The sequence below is a fragment of the Onychostoma macrolepis genome, chromosome 06, assembly GCF_012432095.1.
Source record: "Onychostoma macrolepis isolate SWU-2019 chromosome 06, ASM1243209v1, whole genome shotgun sequence".
NCBI classification, from domain to species: Eukaryota; Metazoa; Chordata; class Actinopteri; order Cypriniformes; family Cyprinidae; genus Onychostoma; species Onychostoma macrolepis.
Window position 1 is genome coordinate 26,416,799 of NC_081160.1, and position 20,398 is coordinate 26,437,196.

Genomic DNA, 20,398 nt, shown 5'->3' on the forward strand with positions numbered 1-20,398 from the left:
AGATAGAATAGAAAAACAATAGTGCAAGCTAGGTGTTAGAGGCCCTTTTTTTTTTTTGCTTTTTATTAATTGTATAATAAATAAAAAGAAAACATGTATATAATATATAATAGGTATATGTATAATATGAATAATATATTCATAACTCAATATTTAAAGTGATTTTTATTGCTCAAATGTTTATTTTTCATACTTCAGGGGACTTGAAAGAATTTGAATTGAGGAATATTTTAAGTATCAACTTTGTCTCAGATGTTTGTACTAAAATTAGAAGAACATAAAAAATAATATAAAAACATATGCTCACCAAGGCAGCAATTATTTAATCAAAATACAGTTTAAAAAAGTAATATTTTCAAATATTGTTAAAATTTTAAATAACTCTTTTTCTATTTTAATATATTTTAAAAATTAGTTTATTCCTATGAAAAATCTGTATTTTCAGCAGCCATTACTTCAGTCTTCAGCATCACATGATTCTTCAGAAATCATTCTAATATATTGATTTGGTGCTTTAAGAAGCTTTTATTAATATCCTCAATGTTGAAAACAGTTGTTCTTCTCAATATTTTTGTGGAAACATCATACATGTCTTTATTGTGACTTTTGATCAATTTAATGGGTTCCTTCTGAATAAAAGTATTAATTTCTTTTAACTTATTTAACTTATTTTTTCTTTTTTTTCATATATGCTCTTATTTTTGAGAATAAGCGAATACAGCTACAACATAAGCTTTGTTATGACATTTAGGTCATGGAAGGTCATGATGAGAAATGTATGAGTTCATATTGAAATCCCTGAACTGTGAACTCCTTTGTGTTGTAGGTGGAAGCTAAATGGCAGCCTGCTCAACCCTAAACCCGGCTCCCATCACAGCCTCTCTGGAGGCAACCTTCGCATCAACCATCTCAATAAAGACGAGGACACTGGGACGTACCAGTGCCTTGCTTCCAACTCCTTCGGGACTATTGTCAGCAGGGAGGCCAGCCTAACCTTTGCCTGTAAGTCACATTCTGATCTCTGATCAAACCACAGCAGCACACATCAGGCCCAAACAAACAGGACATTGCAGACCTGATGGCACACACTGGTACGCTGGCCCTTGTTCTCCTCGCTGATAACATGATCAAAATGGAAATGTTTTCCCTGAGGAGAGCCTGGTTTCTTTCTCACTCTCTCTCGTTCTTGTTTCTCTCTCACTCTGTCTGTATCTCACATACGCACAGGTTGTTCAGGGGCCAGATTCAGTCATGCAGTCGTCATTTATATGGGCTGATAATGAGATATCAAAAAAGGAGATTCAGTGAAACACATTCAGGCCTTGCGCTCCTTGTTATGGCTGTTTTGAAAGAGACTACTGCCAGCTAATTGGTTTAAGCTCCACCCTTTCCACACACCACAAAAAAAGCTTTATCTAGCATATAAAATAATGAGACTGAGGCTATGTTCCAAATAGCGTACTACCATACTAAGCGCATCATTTCTTCAGTGGGCACTGGACACAGTATGTGAATTTATTTTTTTATTTTTATTTTTTTAAATATATAATTTAGTTTTATTTTAATAAGAATAAATCAGTAATAAATATAATAAATAATAGTAATAATACATACTTTTTACAATTTGTTTTCTCGACTGGATTATATTGCCAGATGTTAAGCAATTTTCACTTTAACTTGGAATTTAAAACATGCTTAAGAAAGATTTTATTTCCAAGCCAATAATTGAATTCCACTGCATTTACATGCAACATAGCAAGTGTAACATGTGACAGTAATGCAGCATATGACTATGCCTTACAATGGCAAAATGCTGTGGATAAAATTCAAATTTTATATTTGAATTTGTATAGATTTTGTCAATTTTATATTTGAATTTGTATAGATTTTGTCAATTTTACACTCCTTTTTCTTTGAATTGGAATGGCACTGTTTGAAATAATGTTTTTATAATAAATACTTTTTCATATACTATGGGAAAAAAACAAATTTACACGGCAGTATACTGCACACTTACGCTAGTATGCTATTTTAGAAACGAGGCTATTGCTAATGAATAAGACATTTTTCTCTTTTGTTAAATATATCACATCTTTTATTATCAGTCAATTTTATTATATTTGGTTATACATTGGCAAGTTAATATGCATAATTTTGACAATTTTCTACATTTAGAAATAGGACAGGCCCTAAAAAATTATCATGTTTTACATATCTGTCATTATCAATGATTATCATATTATGTCATGTATTTATTTCTTTTGCGTTTAAAGCCACATTTTTGCTACTGAGTGAAAGTTGCAGAAACTAGATAGTTGATCTTTATTGCCAGAAAGTGGCAAACACTTGCCAAACAGGTGAATAAAAATGTGATACAAGCTGTAATAAAAACTTATTTTCATGACAGATATTTTTTTCAAACGTACATTAAAAAATGAAGACAACAGGTTAAGTAAAAATATAATGAATATGTAATATAGTGCATATATTTATAAAAATGTTAATTTTTAGCATTTTTTCTAGTTGACTATCAGATTAATAGTCATTTAATGGCTTTTTTGTTTGTTTTATTGACGTCCTTCCTTATTTGAAACATTGATTGAGTGATTATGTGAGACATGATACATTTCAGTAAGTTATACTGTTTCAACAGACCTTCTGATGTTCATTCTTGTTTATTTTGTGCTACAGTTTAACTGGTAGTAAAGTATTTTTGTGCACAAGATGATAATTTCAATGATTTCAGCCCTACAAAACTATTTCTGCCAAAAAATTGCTGCTTCGGACCAAAATTTCCGGTTACCAAAATTTTGGTGCATCACAAATTTGCATAGTGCAAAAACAATATATTATACTTTTGTTATAATTTCATTAAGGAAAATTGTATGGAAATAATTATTGCTATTGCTTTATTGCCCAGACCGATTTAGAAATGAAAGTGTTTTGGTGAAACTACAGAATTTCTCTTTAGCAGGACTCTGATTGGCTGACCCGTTTTTGCATGCACTGATAGCAAATGACAAACAGACTTTTCCAAATGAATTCTGATTCACCTCATTCCCAGCAAGACCACTGCCTGAAGACGATGGCACTATATGGCAGGAACAATCCAATTCTGCGGGGAGGAAGTCCGCTGTCATCGTAAGACGATTGGCTGACAGATCCATCAATCGCTGGTCTCTGACCTTACTAGGCTTCAGTTGTTGTCGTGTGGTGGGGGCACGTGTCTCTGACTGCTCCACATCCATCTTCTTTATTACTCTCTCTATAGCTTAATTAACTCCGCTGCATGATGGAGTGGTGCAGGTTCAAGAGAATAATTTAAAGGGCAGCTGATGTTATTAGATGGGATATTTTCTAATTTGGTATCTAATGCGGGAGAATTTGTAGGCGACCACGTTGTGCATGAGAATGCATAAAGGTGAAGTCGAGAAGCCACATTTCCAACTTGAATTCATCAGATGTTTTAATACTGTAAAGTAGATTAAGGAAGATGTTGAAAATTCAAGGTTTGTGGAAGTTGGTATGTATAAGCTTTGAAGTCATTTATATGCGAGCCTAAAAACTGACCAAATTAACAAACATTTGAAATCTATGTTTTAAAAATGAATTACAAATATTATAGACTCCTCTTGTACTAACAGGTATATTTAAATTTTTCTCTAAAAATGCTCCCTAAAAAAAGCTAAACATTATACCTGACGTTTTTCATGGAAATATTCTTTTACATAAATTACTCAAATTTAATTTTTCGACAAAATCTGTAAATTTAATTGAATCTTATCTCTCTTTCTGTTCTCAGGTAGTAAAAATTGATAATTATAAATCCAATTCACTATGCCTTTCAACTGGTGTTCCACAAGGGTCTATATTGGGGCCAATTCTCTTTAGCATGTGTATTAATGATTTACTCATGGTGTGTCAACAATGTAATATCATAATGTATGCTGACGATACAGTCATTTTCACGCATGGTAAAAATGCAGAAGAGGTTGCAAATAAGTTGACAGATGTTCTGGCAAAAATCATATCCTGGCTCAATCAGTGTTATCTGAAATTAAACGTGTCAAAAACAGCTTGTATGTTCTTTTCTAAAGGACATAGTATTGATATAAAACTAGATATTTTCATTTCAGGAGAGAGATTACAGGTTGTTTCAGAATATAAATACTTAGGGGTTCATTTGGACTCATGTCTTGGTTTTAAAACGCATATAAAAAAGGTATGTAAAAAGGTCAAATTCAATTTTGTTAATTTTCAGTTTATTAGAAACTCTTTATCAAATGAGGCTGCAAAGGTATATTTTCATTCTATGATTCTTTCTCATATTACTTAGTGAGTGTGTTTACATGGACCCTCTTAATGCGATTATAATGAGATTTGGCAATATTGCAAACTTTACCTCATGTAAAGGCAATACTTCGATCTAAATAATGCGATTAAGCTCATAATCGCAGCAAGCATAATCGTATTAACATAGGTGGCGTACGCCGATTTTAATTGAAATATATAGGCATTATAAGATCATGCATGGTTTAGCTCCTCCTCCTCTGGTTGATTTTATTCAATTTAAATCTATTGAAAACAGAGTAACTAGAGGTGCAGCTAAAGCTGATTGCATAATTCCACATACACTGTAAAAAAAGACCGTGATTTTAACGGTAAAAAACTGTGAAAATGCTACAGTAAAAAACTGTTAAATGGTTAACGGTAAGTTCCCCTAATATATATACTGTGAAAAAATATAAATATCTATAATAAAACACTTGACTACTAGTTATTTATTTACACTTTGCTACAATATATTAAAATATATAGAATTTTACGTAGTTTCAGAGTGTTGATAGACTAACTCAGTTACAGCATTTGCTCTTAACATTTCTCTGAAAAATCTGTTTTAGGATTATGTGTAATATACTTCATGACCACAAATTTGGCAATTAAACACTTTTTTAAATACATTTGAAATCACACTTCTGGTTTCTAAATACAGTAAGTATAGATCATTCCTTAACCTGAAATTTAGACTTCTTAGTGGTTCTTTTAATAATACATTGAAGTTATCATTAAAAACATTTCTATATGGAAAAAAAAAAGAAAGGTTTTACTTATGAAATCAGTCCCTTCGGCTGTTTTTAATTCCTGTTTCAATAAGAAATGCATTAACACAGGAAAGAAAACAACATTAATGAAGCCATTTCATTGGATTGATTTGTCTTTTTATAATTTTATACAATTTGCTCAAGTGTGGTTTTTATTCATGCAGATTTTTAGCAGCCTTCTGTCAGGACTAGCTTTAGAAATAATAGGTGGCTCGTGAAGTAGTTTGCATCTCTTAGAATGTATTTGTCTCTAAACACCTCTGCCTTTTCTTTTCAAATAACTGACTGTTGAAAATCACTTAATGTGTGAAAATACATTTATGGTTACTTTGGTGTAAGCTTGTTACAGTGCCTTTGTGTGCTTTCAAATTATCAAAAGTACAGGTTATAAAAGAGACTTTCATTGGATGTGATAAAATGGTTTTTTTTTTCATTCTCTCTGAATAGGACTGGATGAATTAGGCAGATATTGAAAGGGTTGTCAGTAGATGCATAGGAAATGAGAAAAATTGTCAGTGTCGATGCACCAATCCCTAAAGCAGTAATTGCATTCTGGGGAATTGCAGAATGTTTTTAATTAAAATGCCACTGATAGACAAGGCTGTGTGCTGCGTCTTAATCGTATTTCACATATGTACCATCTTCTCATTTTCATATTTGGGTCCTGAAAAAGATCTCGCTCTTAATGGGCAATAACAATTAAAGTTCTTTTTGACTTTGTAAGAAATTAAACTGCAGAGTTAACAGCATGTTGAACATTGTGGTGACAGGTTGAAAGAATATTTTGCAGTTCAACTGATGTTATTTGATGGGTAAGTGAATACTGAAGACATTACCTACTATATATAGTCAAGATACCAGGTCTAGTTGTCACAAGGGCTCAGAATCTCAGTAAAAGTGAGGTTTGGAGTCACAAATACTTGTTTTTGTCTATAGAAGTAGTTTCGAACGTCTAGTTTTGACCAAAATTGACTTAATTAGGCTTGTTTTTGTGAATGCGAATGTTATTAATCGTATAAGAAATCCAATATCATTTTCTTTCGAAGAAAAAGGGAACTTCACTAAACCATAGCGTTATACATTAAAGCAATGATGAACTACTATATATAATGGTGGCTGAACTGTGTTCAATATGTTTATATTGAGGCAAATTGACATTTCATTGGCTGAAACAGTGGTTTGATATTTTTTTTGTGCTGCCTTTTACATTTTTGCTGTTTTTATTAATCGTTTTGTGTTTCATAATTATTGTGAATTCATTAAATAGTCAATAATACATGGAAATAATTTTTTTTTTTGTAAATTAAACTGATTATTAGAGTATGTTTTAGAAGAAAATACTATTTCTTTCTACTTCAAGCTTTCATGTTTACATTTACATTTACATTTACATTTAGTCATTTAGCAGACGCTTTTATCCAAAGCGACTTACAATTGGGGAATACATCGAGCGATTAATCTTGAAGAGGCAATCAGACATACGAAGTGCTTGCAACACCAAGTCTCAGACATTGTTCAAATAAATACAAACTACCAAAGGAAGGAATAAGTAAAGAATTTTTTTTTTTTTTTTTTTTTTTTTTTAAGTTTAGGATGAAGTCAAGTGCTGTCGAAAGAGATGAGTTTTCAGTTGTTGCTTGAAGATTGACAGGGATCCAGCATTCCGGATAGAGGTGGGAAGATCGTTCCACCAGCCAGGAATGGTGAATGAGAATGATCTAGAGAGTGATTTTGCGCCTCTGTGATGGTATCACGAGGCGTCGCTCACTAGCAGATCTCAGATTTCTGGAGGGGATGTAGTTTGTTAATAGAGAGTGCAAGTAAACGGGTGCTGAGCCAGTGGTTGTTCTATATGCAAGCATCAGTGTCTTGAACTTGATGCGAGCCGTGATTGGTAGCCAGTGCAGGGAGATAAAGAGAGGTGTAACATGGGCTCTTTTGGGCTCGTTGAAGACCAGTCGTGCCGCTGCATTCTGAATCATTTGTAGAGGTTTGACTGTATTAGACGGAAGTCCAGCCAGAAGAGCATTGCAATAGTCCAGCCTAGAAATGACAAGGGCCTGGACAAGAAGTTGTGCAGCATGCTCTGTCAGAAAGGGCCTGATCTTTCTGATGTTATATAGTGCAAACCTGCAAGATCGAGCAGTTTTGTAATGTGGTCTTTGAAGGTCAGCTGATCATCAAAGATTACACCAAGATTTCTGACCGAAGTTGATGGGGTTATTGTTGATGAACCTAACTGGATCGTGAAGTCATGCTGTAGAGTCGGAGTGGCAGGGAGGACAAGAAGCTCAGTCTTTGCCAGGTTGAGCTGCAGGTGATGTTCTTTCATCCATGCCGAGATGTCCGCCAGGCAACCTGAGATCCTTGCAGTTACCGTTGGATCATCTGGTTGAAAAGAGAGGTAGAGCTGTGTGTCATCAGCGTAGCAATGGTATGAGAATCCATGTGCCTGTATGATGGGACCCAGTGATGTAGTGTATGTGGATGTTTAATTCAGTGTCACTTGCTGTTTTTTTTTGTTTGTTTTTTTGTGAGATTTACTAGCAATTTCTGAGTGCAAATTGTTTTTACACCTTTGTACTTATATATGATAACATTTGGTTCAGGTATAGTGTAGATACTATAGTAAAACTGGTGTTTTTCTCAAGAATAAATTGAATTGTGTCAACATGCCCCACTGCTGGTTTTCACGTTAAATGAAACATTTATCTTTTTTCCTGACCTGTAATGGTTCAATAGCTTTTTGTAGCTCAGATTTCAAGGTATGTATCTGTACAGTAATTGACTTTCAAAATTAAACCTACCCTGAGAAATATTCACAGGAGTAAAAATACGACCGCTAATAAAGAGGGAGAGAGGAAGCTGTTAATCAAGCATTTGAGGGATTTCTTTTTATTCTGTCCCAATTGACAGTGAAAAACAGCTGGAGTTCCTCTGCCAGTCTGATTTGAGTATTATATCTGCTTCCTGTGGAGGGAGGGTCACATGTATCACCAGTCTTTATAAAGACACGGCGGCTCACTAGGACTATGATAAGTTTTGCTGGCATTTACAAATCACCCACGGTGGCGGCTCTTGATAGTCAGGTTCATTTAGATTACTGTACATCCCATCAGATCAGTTTTGCATAGCTGGAAGTTCTTCAGTGGTGTCGTTTTTCTTCATTTCGAACTGTTATGAATTGCAGAATTGGAAAGTGCTCATGGGACATTGCATCACGGCAGCATCAGGTCTTCGTTTTCAGTCCAAATGCATGCCTGTCATTCAGGTAAAAACACATGTTGTTAGTGATTTGAGATTAAATAAATTCCCATTAAAGTTTTTATGAATAAAATTGAGACATTCCCCATTGGAATATAGCAACAGTTTGACACTGTAACACCATGGCTGATCAGGGAATTGAATTGCTGCTGATTTGGGAAAAGAAGTATTTCTGGGGTTTATCAAGGACATTCTGAAGTTTGAATAGTTTTATTTGTTTATTTATTCATTAAACTGTACTTTGGACAAAATTTATTTATTGATATATGTGACCCTGGACCACAAAACCAGTCTTAAGCCGCTGGGGTATATTTGTAGCAATAGCCAAAAATACATTGTATGGGTCAAAATTATCCATTTTTATTTTATGCCAAAAATCATTAGGATATTAAGTAAAGATCATGTTCCATGAAGATATTTAGAAAATTTCTTACCGTAAATATATCAAAACTTTAATTTTTGATTAGTAATATGCATTGCTAAGAACTTCATTTGGACAACTTTAAAGGTGATTTTCTCAAAATTTTGATTTTTTTGCACCCTCAGATTCCAGATATTCTAATAGTTGTATCTCGGCCAAATATTGTCCGATCCGAACAAACCATACATCAATGGAAAGCTTATTTATTCAGCTTTCAGATCATGTATCTCAATTTCAAAAAATTTACACTTAAGACTGGTTTTGTGGTCCAGGGTGACATATATATATATATATATATATATATATATTTTTTTTTTTTTTTTTTTTTTTTTTTATTCTACATTTTACATTACATTACATACATTTTATTTAGTTTTTATTTAATTGTCTAAGCTGTACTTTGAGCACAATTTATTTATTGTGTATTATTTTAATATTTTAAATGATATTTTATTTACTTATTTTTATTTTTTTAATAACCTAACTATGCTTTGGGCACAATTTGCTAAAATCAATTATCCTCAGAGGCTATAAATCTAAGAAAACCTTCTAATGACATCCTCTACATGACTTATTAAAAATTTTAAAACACACACACAAACACACATACATTTGTTTTTTATGAAAACAATTTACTTCTTATCCTTGTTACCATTTAGACCAGTGCTTCTGAACTGGTTAGTTGTGGCAGGTCTGTACGTTCTCCTATTCTTTTGCATATTTGCTGCTGCATTTACAAAATTATTAATTTGTCAAGTTTATCATTATGCATGTTATTAGTTAACTGTAATATTCATAAAATGACTAAATGTAAATGTAAATATCCACATATGATTTTAAGTACATGATCAGTTGTGTACTTTAAACAGTTCAAAACGATTTGGGTGCTACTTGATGTTTAGTGTAAAATTGGCGTCCTGAAGCCAAACCAGTTGACAAGCACTGATTTAGAGTATGCCTGAATGTGTTAAATGCGTATTTACCACATTTTTATTTGATAACACTGCATTTCCTTAGCCTGAACTGTTTAAATGAATACCATCTGGATCCCCCCCAGCCCCAACTGTTTATGGGGATGCGTGTGCGTGTATTCTTTTTAAAGCCGTCCCTTCATGTGAGTGGCTGGTGCGGGATGCTTTTATGCCACGTTTCTTCAGGGGAAATAAAAAAGTGAATGGTTTCAGCTGTGTATATTAAAAGAAGCATTTGTTTAAGTACTCCCCCCCCCCACTCTTCCTTTCTATCTATTTCACTTTCTTTTTGAAAATCCTCAGCTGTGTGCTATCCTGACGGAAACAGCCCGCTGAGTACTTTAAACAACAATAGTCTCTTTGCTCTTTTCAGTGTGTGTTTATGAAGCAGGGAGCACCACTTGTAACCTTCCCCAAAAAAAAGGCAGACAAAAAAACTATAGTGACATCAGGATTGGGATTGTCAGTAGCCCGATAAAGGTAAAACCGGCTGCGATCAAACCTGGTGTGCCCCACTCTCGCTGTGGACGACCATATGTCCCCTCTCCAAATCACTCCGGCTTTTATCTCTATCCAAAATATACCCAAAAAGACATTCTTTTCTTTTTTTCCTGCCTCAAATTAATTCAGTACCTTAGATGTTGAATGTGTTTGTCCACTTTGTTCTTGTAGGCTCTCAATTTTATGGCTTCTGTTAGTCTTTTATCTAACATCCTGTGTTTCATTGACATGAAAGTGGCAGTCCAGCCCTTTGTTGCCTTCCCATCATGTCTAGATTGAATCCAATAGGGTTATAATCATGAGTGCTCAAGCGCTCGCTGTTTGGTTTGCTTACTGGCCACACTCCAGGTACTACTCCCAGGATTTTCCGTGAAGTTTGGGTAATGTGTAGACTTAACTTTCTGTAAATATTACTAAAGTTAAAAATATACATAAAAATATAAATAATATTTAATGTTCAGTTCCAAAAAGCAAACTGGAGTCGCTTTTTGGAATTCAAAATCATTATATTGGTGAGCATTGATTGTGCATATTCATTTAATATTCTTATTCAATAAGAATAATTAATTCTGTTATTAATTCTTTTTATTTTAGTTTATTTTAACTGTTTATGAAGGTAGTAGCTTATAAAAGCTTTTTTTTTCCTTTTGTCTGTCCATCTGCCAGAGTAGTAGTGACAGAAGGACTCCATTTGTCAAGCCTGTTTTTCACAAACAGATACTGAATCAGAATTTTTGTAATTTCCTTCCAAAACAAAGACTTTAACATTGTGTCACATTAAGATGAACAAATTATGAATAATTTGCATGCCTCATTCCCAGCTATGCCCTGACATTCATATGGGTAATTAGCCTGCAAGTATTACAAGTATTAACAGTCTGTCAATAAGCTTCATACAATTCATGACACATCTGTGACTTTAATTCATTTCGGTGGCCTTTGGAAGCTGAGCATTTGGTGGGCTTTAGGGAAAAAGGCCCAGCTGTACTGATACAAATTTTTTGTTTAATTATTTATTTTTTAAATTTAACCACTTTTTTTTTTCGCACAAGGAGGCAATTTTAAAAACACAATAAGTTGGACCAGTTACTAAAATCAGTGTGAATTTCTACTTAATTTAGTGTCATTTCTAACCCATTTACCATCATCCGTTGAAAAACAAAATAACCAGCACTGATGCTGATTCTCTGTCCCAGCGAAAAAGCAATTACATAAATTACTCCTTCATTACAGACTGCTCATGTATGAGGTGTATGAGCCTTTACCTCAAAGTCACATAATAATCTGTGAAAAATGCACAGGAATTGCTTTCCCTAATAGAAGACCAGTGTTTCAAATTGCCACTGACTCCCAGGGTTAAAAAGAAATTTATGTTTTAAGAAATAATTAGCCAAAGCCTCCTAATAGGCTTGTCCTCTAGCCAACATGACACATTCTAGCTGACCTTTTAGTCATCTTCATAAACCACTGAGCGCCATAATTTCGCATTTAAATCTAACCCCGAAGCAGAACCAATCGCTGGTCTGTGTTTAGGGGGAAGTGAGGAAGATTTAGCATTGATTTAGCCTATAAAGAGCCACTTCATCTCTGCATCAGTGCTCCAGGTGACACCACAGAACCAGGATCATTGGAGATGAGGTTAATGTGGGTTAATTCTTCTGATTTGTGCAATGTGTGCCATTAAATGTCAGCGTTAGCATGTGGCGTGAGACTTAGTGCTGTCGAATACAGCTTTGTTTAGAATATCCGACCTATATAAGAGCTCCTGGTAATGATTTTGTTGGATGAGGCCAGTTGTGAGGTGTTCTTCAACGTGAGTCACTCAAGTAAAGGGGTCTCTGAACTTTGATGTACTTTTCAGCTGAGCGACTGCAGAATCCCTTTGAGGAAGATGACAGCGGGGGCTCACAAAGCTGACTTCACGCTTTCCAATTCAAAAGCGTGCTAGTCTCGCAGAAATTTTTTACATCAGCATCTATATTTTTGATCCCTGAAGTGCAACAGGGATGCCATTAAAAACTCTCTTCAGTGATTTAACGTCAAATAATTTCAAGATTATTCCAGTCATGTTGAGAGCAGAATTTAGTGGTGGGTTTTAGGTATGGGAATTAAGCAAATTAATTCATGAAGTCTCTCAATTTCTTCTTTTTTTTCAGTGCGGATGTTTTCACACTTTAATCCAGTGAATATTTCTCATGGTACTGTAGGTTTATTACTGAAAGCCAATTTCTGGATAGACACATTCCTTCACCAAAGACATGCTATTTTATTATTATAATAGTCAGGCATGTTGTCACATTACATGTGGTAAGCTGTCATACTGAGAACCTGACACTGAATAAACTATTGTAGGCTTTTCAGCTCAAATTAAACATTTCAATAATTATGAAGTAATGCAAAAAAAGGCCCTGAATTATTAAAAAATATATAATTTTCACACATATGATGACCTGCCTATATATAAATGTGACAACTTTTCTCAACCTAACAGTCTGTCTTCATTATGTTATTGACTTCCGTTGTCTTCAGTGTGTTTTTATTTGTATTTATTTATTTATTAATTTTGGAACTTTAGTTTTGTTGGACAGAATTTACAAAATGGTTTGAAACCAACATACAAAAGCAAAACTTCCCTGTGTGACAGCTAGCCCCAGTGTCTAGCCTATTGCATAGGCTCATCATCTAATTGTTCATTTTTGTTTCTGAAAAACAATAAAGGATCCTGTAACGAAGCACATTTCAACAGTTCCCACCTGAGACTTTACAAGGCACCCATCCATGCATTCGATCTGCCTGTGCGAATTACCTTTCCCAATGATTTTAGGCAACAATTGCGCAAGGGACAAGCAGGAAGCTGTTGTGGCTTGTTATTGTTTTCCGTCAATTGTCAAATCTAAATTAGTTTCAAAGGAAAGGAAATTCAGTTTCTGATGCGTTTTTGGAACGGCTTTGTAATGGTTGCCAGCACGATTTGTGATGAATACAACTCAGAAGGGGCCTGATAACTGCAGGAGCCATTAAAAGCACTCATGTGTGGTTCACGCTTAGCAAAACACCACCACAATTGGGCAAGATCACTCTTCTGTTTGGAGGGACCCATTGATTTTGTCCTCATCTTTACTCCAAATCTGTTAAATGTTGTAAAATTACATTGCTGGTGATTGTAGATTTGATGTTTTGCGATTAAGGTCTGTCAGTGAGCTTTTAAACACAATGCAATCTTTAGTAAGGAAATCCTAAAAAATAAAGTAAAACTAAGCCTGATTGTTAAGCTTGGACCACACTGTTAGTGCCACAGACATTATTGATACATCAGATCATGTGACGATGCAAAAGAAGATATTTTGGAGATCGCTTTTGTCCTTGCTCTGAAAATTTGTAGGGTCCAAAATATCTGTGGACCTATTGAATTTCATTATATTGACAAACAGACACTGAAAGACACACATAAAAATTGCGTTCCACAAAATAGAGAAAATCATACAGAATGACATGATTGCAGAATTTTCATTTTTGAGTGAACTGTCCATTTAAGAATAGCAATCTGACTTAGGACCACTAAACAGGTTTTAAGAAATGTTCTTGCCAGCTTATTGCTTCTATTGAATAACCCAGGTTCAATAGACTGGAAGGTTGGAAAAATGTGTCTGTGGCAACATTTCTGCAAGGCAATATTACGTTGCGATATTCTTGCACCTTTTCGTGACGTGTCCAGTGAGTTTGCTAAACGCAAATTCAAAACAAAGGAATGTAAATCTGCAATATTTTATTACATTGGTTGTACGAATTGCAGCAGTTTGGAACTGAAATGTCCGGCAAGTGGCACAAAAATGCTAATGCTCTTCTGTATATTTGAAAATAATGTACCAACTACACTAAACCAAACCCTAAACTTAATGCTTGTGTTAACAAAAGCAAACCATGCCTTTTTACCTTGCTTCTACAAGTCTTCTCTGAGCTTTTTATTGTGACAGTTTGCATCACAAGTGAAATGGTTTACCAGGTGGGCTACCAAGCAAGTTTACTACATCAGAAAAGCCATTCATTTAAAGCTGGTTATGTGATGCAAACATGTATTAGTTTACGATTCATTCACTATGGTATCTGACGTGGCATTAGACATGGCATTTTTTGAGTTGATATTGAAGTACCTGTCTGGGGGACGTTACCAAATGGCCACAGAGTGAAATGACTTGCTTTAAAGTGCCTTTGAAACCACCTAGAACACTCTAGCAACTGAATAGCAATGCACTATAATCCACTTTCAACACCTTAGCAACACGTGGTGGAGTATTGTATGAGAAAGAAAAATTCAGTTGCACTATAATATTCAAAACACAGCAGGATGTCATGAATGTCAGTAAAATGTGCTTGACATTCTCCCAGCCCCTCAGTCTCTTTGGCCCCTTCTTTTTGAATTTAACTTTCATCCCCAAACTTTTTTTCCCATTTATTCTAGTCTGAGTCAGCAAGAGGCTCAAACTCTCTCCATAAACAGACGCAATGGGTGGTGATTTAGCCTGCAGTCCAGCTGAAGGCTATTTACCACGTCTGTATAGACACTCCTCCAAGGCTTTAACTTTGTGTGGCTCGCTGATTGTAGCATAAAATAGTTTTTTAAGAATAAAAATACAATCGCGTTGAATGTGCTGCATATATTTTCATGAATCTACAGTCTATATTAGCATAAGTGTAATGTTTTTTCTGTTTTTTTCAGATTTGGAAAACTTCAAAACCCACAAGCGGAGTTCTGTGTCTGTCCGGGAAGGACAAGGAGTGGTACTTCTCTGCGGGCCGCCCCCTCATTCCGGAGGTCAGTACTACTTCTTGCTCGTTCATATTTCATTTACACCTCATTTTTCCAGAGGAGAGGTCTTCCAGCAGTCTCTCGGCACTCGGTTGTCCAATCTGCAGATCATATAATCCCATCAGCATCTCTCAATTCTCTGACAGCATGTGTAGGCAAGCCCAGTCGCCCTCCGGAGACGGAGCTGTTTGTGTGCAAACCCACTTCCACCCTCACCTGCCTCCCTGAAGCGTCGAGCAGCATCCTTCCCTATACCAAGCGAGGGATGTGGGTCAGAAAGCCATAAATCACGATCGCTCTCTTCCTAAGTTACACGAAGACCCTGAAGCATTGAGCATTTCATCCATGCTGGGCTGCTCCTCCCCTGTATTTCTCCCAGAGTTTCTCTGCCGAATCTCGCGTCTCTACCTCCACCGTGAAATGTTCATTAACTCTGCCATCACTTTGATGGCCTCTATCAATTAATCCAGCTGAGTGTGATTTAACTGCTTATTAATGGTGCCAACAGTGTTGCTTGTTAGAAGAAGTGCTTTGTGAGCGTTTATTGCACAATAGGTGCTTTTTCACATGGCCTTTTTGACGGGCGACATGGATCCAAAGCATTCATACTTTTGTTATGTGAGCTAATTAACATTGTGAAATGGGGGTTTCCAAAATAAAATCTGAAAAAAATTATAGAACAGCATTTATCTATCTATCTTTAAATACCCCATATGCCTAAATGTGTGATAACATTCAATCCATATAATCATATAATTATTACTTTTTAGACCCTGGTGGATAAACATCATTTACATTTAGTCATTTAGCAGACGCTTTTATCCAAAGTGACTTACAAATGAGGACAATTGAAGCAATAAAAATCAACAAAAGAGCAATGATATGCAAGTGCTATAACAAGTCTCAGTTCGCTTAACGCAGTACACATAGCAAGGTTTGTTTTTTTTGTTTTTTTAATTATATAATAAATAAAAAGAAAACAGATAGAAAAAGAGTAGAGCAAGCTAGTCTTAGAGGCCTTTTTTGCATTTCCCTCATACTTCTTTAATTCTACCTCATGAATTGTAAGTGAGGCAATCTTTAAAGTCTGAATGGTGGAGTTGCATGATAAGACTGATTTTGAACAATGGCACAGCACACATGTATTACACAGATTGGACAAAGGAAAGACACTGATATCAAAGTGATTAGCATCAAGCTCTACAGAGCGGGTAGAGCTAACATTTGTAAGAAGATTATATAGTTAGTAAAGCCTGCATTGAGATATTTTAGGATGAAATCAGTCAATAAAAAAATCAATAAATCGAATTAAATCAGGTGACCAGAACTAACTGTTATAATCTGTGCTGAAATGTAGCAGATGCGTGGGCTGTGTCACATTCAACGGGGTCTGCTTTCTAAATTTGGCAGCTACAGGAAGTGGCAAAGCAACAAAGAAATCAGATTAGACAAAGACTCTTCCAGCTATGGTATAATGGTATAATTCATTATTTTTTCTGACGAGCCATTTATTTAGATAATTATGTTTTGTGTTAATGGTGATGCTAGTTGGTCTTTTATTCACAGATGTTGATCGTTTCTTTGTCTAAGAGTTAGAAGTACTGTATGTCATTAGGTCATTTGCTGGAAAAATGTGTGGTTGTCTTGTTAAAGAAATGGAGAAATTGAACTGAGTCATTTTTAGCAGTTTTAAATAGTTTCTTTGTAGTAAAATGGTTGAAGTAACCAATAGACATAACATTTACAGTATATTAAACAGATTGTGTATTGTGTAAGCATACTATTAGTATAGAGGCTGGTTAAAAAACAACAATAACATTATAATATGATATGGAACTCTTAACTGGATCTGTTTTCTGCAGATACCGCATTTATTTATTTTTATTTTTTGGTCTGCTTTGAAATTGGTTCACGAGTTCTCTGAAGTTCAACAACTTCTTGTCTTTGGATTTGGCGAGTGTTTTCCTGACTGTGTGGCTGCTAGTTGGTTTGCCAAAGCTTCCTTTCAGCTATCCTCATAAATTAGATGAAAATTCGTTTTGGTGTTGGAGTGTGATTTTTCTTTGACTCGTAGAAGGAAGGAGTACAGGAATACGAGACTGTCTGAAAAGGAACTGTTATTCCGTGTATAACGTGTCTGGATTTAAACAGAAAGAAGCCTTTGTATGTTAACTTTTATCATGTCCTTGTCTCTGTGGCACTGTGGAAGGAAACACTCTGTGAAAGGAAGCAAGACTTTCTCTGTTAACTTTACAAAGAAAAAAAAAAAAATAACTGTAAGAGTTTGGCTGAATCTTTCGTAAGTATTTTGGAGACTATAGAGTTGTTAAAAAATGCCAAGGTACTAAGTTGCTACTAAAATAATAACAAATGTAACAACACCCGTCTTTCTGAATTATTAGTAATGACTACATTTGGTTTCTTCACATTGTCTGACTAACATTTAAACGCTCTGAAAAACCATGTATGTGCTGAAAATAATAAAATAGAAAATGTTTGTATCGTTTACAAATACGTTAAATAAGTACTGTAAAAATGTTATTTTCTTCTTTGGCAAGTGCTTGAAGGCTACATTCTGTTCTTTTAATTTAATTAGTTAATCATTTTATTTGTTTATGTACATTACATTTCAAGTTCAGGAAAAGTCAGATATTTTATTTCATTAAAAAAATCATTTCTGCTAGGATGCATCAAAAGTGACAGTAAAGACATTTATAATGTTTAAAAAGATTTCTATTTCAGATAAATGCTGTTAATTTTAACTTTCCTTTCATCAAAGGACTATAAAAAAATGTATCATGTTTTTGCTGAACTGATATTGAGAATCATGGTATTGGCGATTGAATTTTTGGTATTGTGACAGCCCTATTAGCGACTATAAAAGTGTTGTACAGCTGGACTGACTCAGTGCTCACACAAATCACCCCAGATTTTCTTGTACAAGCTGTAATAAAAAAGCGTTTAGTCATAAATAATTAATGCTGTAGTATTTCGACATCGATACACTTTAAAGACGAGTGTCTCCAGTTCGTGTCTGCTTTGGAAAAAGTGACTTCCTGTGACAGCTGATGATGACGTTGATCATTTATGCCATCCATCTCTTTCTCCCCCAAGCATCCTCCGCAGTCAAACTTGGCATAGTCAGTGGGTGGCGCAGTAACGAATGAATATCGCAGCATAGTGCTATTCATTACCTTCTGCACTCTGGGTCTGAATGACTGGCTACAGATTTGAGGACTCATATGCTGCAGAGAACCTCTCGTCAGGAGCAGGGCCCTGCCTGCCAGAGCAACTGTCAGGGGAAGCATAAGGCAGAGAAGACAGCTGGCCCCCTGTTTCCTTATGCCGCCCGCTGCATGCCGCGGATGCGCTCGCACATGCTGATTGAGCTGTATATGATCCACTGGCGAGGGAGAAGGCGAGAAGAGAGGATTGGGGTGTGATTGGAGGAGAAACTGTGTGCTGGCTCTTACGCTGCTCCAATACAAATGTGATAAGATGTGTGGCCACGTGCAACAGTGTGAGCATACATTAGCATGCCAAACCTCCCGAGTGTGTATACATGTGTAAGCTTGTGACTCAGACTATGAAATGGAAGCAGATGATCTCTTGCACATTATCTGCATTTTTGCTCGGTTAAATCAAAAGGATCTCTCATGAGGTTGAGAGCTAAATGTTTGGTAGATCATAGTTTGGTAGAAGATCAAGGGCATGGGCTGTGCTTGCTAGGGCTGGGTATCGTTCAAAAATTTTCGATATCGATACCGATACCTTCAGTTCGATATCGGTTTCTGAACAATACTTTTTTCGATATCAATTTTATGAAATCAGTTTTAACAAGATTACATTATCTCAAAAAACATTTTTTTCAGCTTGTTGATATTTATACAGACTCAAAGCCTCATCTCCTGAGCCACTGCACAAAGGAACAAAATATATCCAACACAATAAATCAGTGCAAACAGTTTTGATAAAGTTCAAATAGTTTTCAGTTTACACATCTGTTAGGCTACTTTACACTAGTGCGTGTTTGTTTTAAAACGCATAGCTCAGACAGAATCATCATTTCTATTCATTTATTCCAGGTTGTTAAAGACTTAAAGAAATTTAAAATCTTTATCCACTTTCATAAGTGGGTGTTTTATTTTCTTTCATCATATGTTTTATTGTTATTAAATTCTGTGTTGTAGTATGTCTAATTATTTGAATGCATAAAAACTTATGAAATGTTTTATTTTTCCTCAGAAATTCTGTGTTCTGTATCTGGTTTTCAAATGAAGTATTTAAATGATTGAAAATCAAACTTTATTTATTTATTTTGGCAAACAAAGGGGGTTCGCTATTAAAATTAAAACATGGAAGAAATGTTGTGTGATCATTACTTAAAAAAATAAAGTTTTAATAATTTTAATAGTAGCCTAGTAGTAGATTCTGCTGAACAAGAGTAAAATAATACTGCCACAGTGTCTTCCAAGTTAAACCGAACTTTTATATTGACGGGTTGAATACCTGTACAGTTGTGTGTGTATATGATATGACGCTAGTTTTAAGCTGACTGCACACTAGACGATTTTCAAATTTTAACACCATGGGAGACCACAGACAAGAAGACAGTTCAACCGATTTTTAGCCTTATGCTTCTGGCGCGCATTCTGTTTCACAGTGAAAAACAAAGTATAGAAAAGAATATGGGTGATATTCTCTGCTTTCATGTCATGTTTGTGGCTGCCAAGTTTCAGCCGTAGAAGCACGCAATATCCGGTGAGTGACGCTTGCTCGCTCTCATTGGCTATCGCAGGTATCACCTCAGAGGCAGCCCGATCAAGAGTCGTAAATATCAAACATGTTCAGCGATGCTCCGTCTCGATCGGGAGCAGATAAATAATCGTAATGACACCACACAATAGAGGATTTTTTGGACAGAAAATCGCTTGCGACAAGCCACACATAGATAGATTACAGTGACAAAATAAACTCTCTTATGAATCTTTTTTAAATGCCATGAAGCTCTTTTGATTGGTGATTACACTCAAGGAGTCTGAAGGCATAAGATTCTATATATGTATGATCGGTGAATAAATGAGGAGCAATCTGGCACCATGCATTATGGGGCTTAAGTCATCATTCACATGGGTATTTCATCATACCCCCTCTACTTAACATCTGGACATGCTGTGAATATATTAATTAAAGTCTGATACAGAGCAATTCAGAATGTTCAAAATCAGCCTGTTATATGAGGAGCAAATGGCTTGTTAACTGTATTTGTTTCAGTTACACAAATCAAAATTGACAAATAACATGTCACTGCCTTTTCTCCAGCATTTTAGGG

The 20,398-nt window shown here is 35.3% G+C and overlaps 1 protein-coding gene across 5 annotated transcripts in view; it reads left to right on the forward strand.

The window, feature by feature from the left end:
* cntn4 (contactin 4) overlaps positions 1-20,398 on the forward strand; it is a 151,823-nt gene that overhangs the window by 60,344 nt on the left and 71,081 nt on the right. For all 5 annotated transcript variants that reach the window (XM_058779014.1, XM_058779009.1, XM_058779011.1 and 2 more), the window contains exons 4-5: positions 827-1,002; positions 14,977-15,072. In XM_058779014.1, coding sequence (XP_058634997.1) covers positions 827-1,002; positions 14,977-15,072 — 272 coding nt within the window. The remainder of the gene's footprint in view (positions 1-826; positions 1,003-14,976; positions 15,073-20,398) is intronic.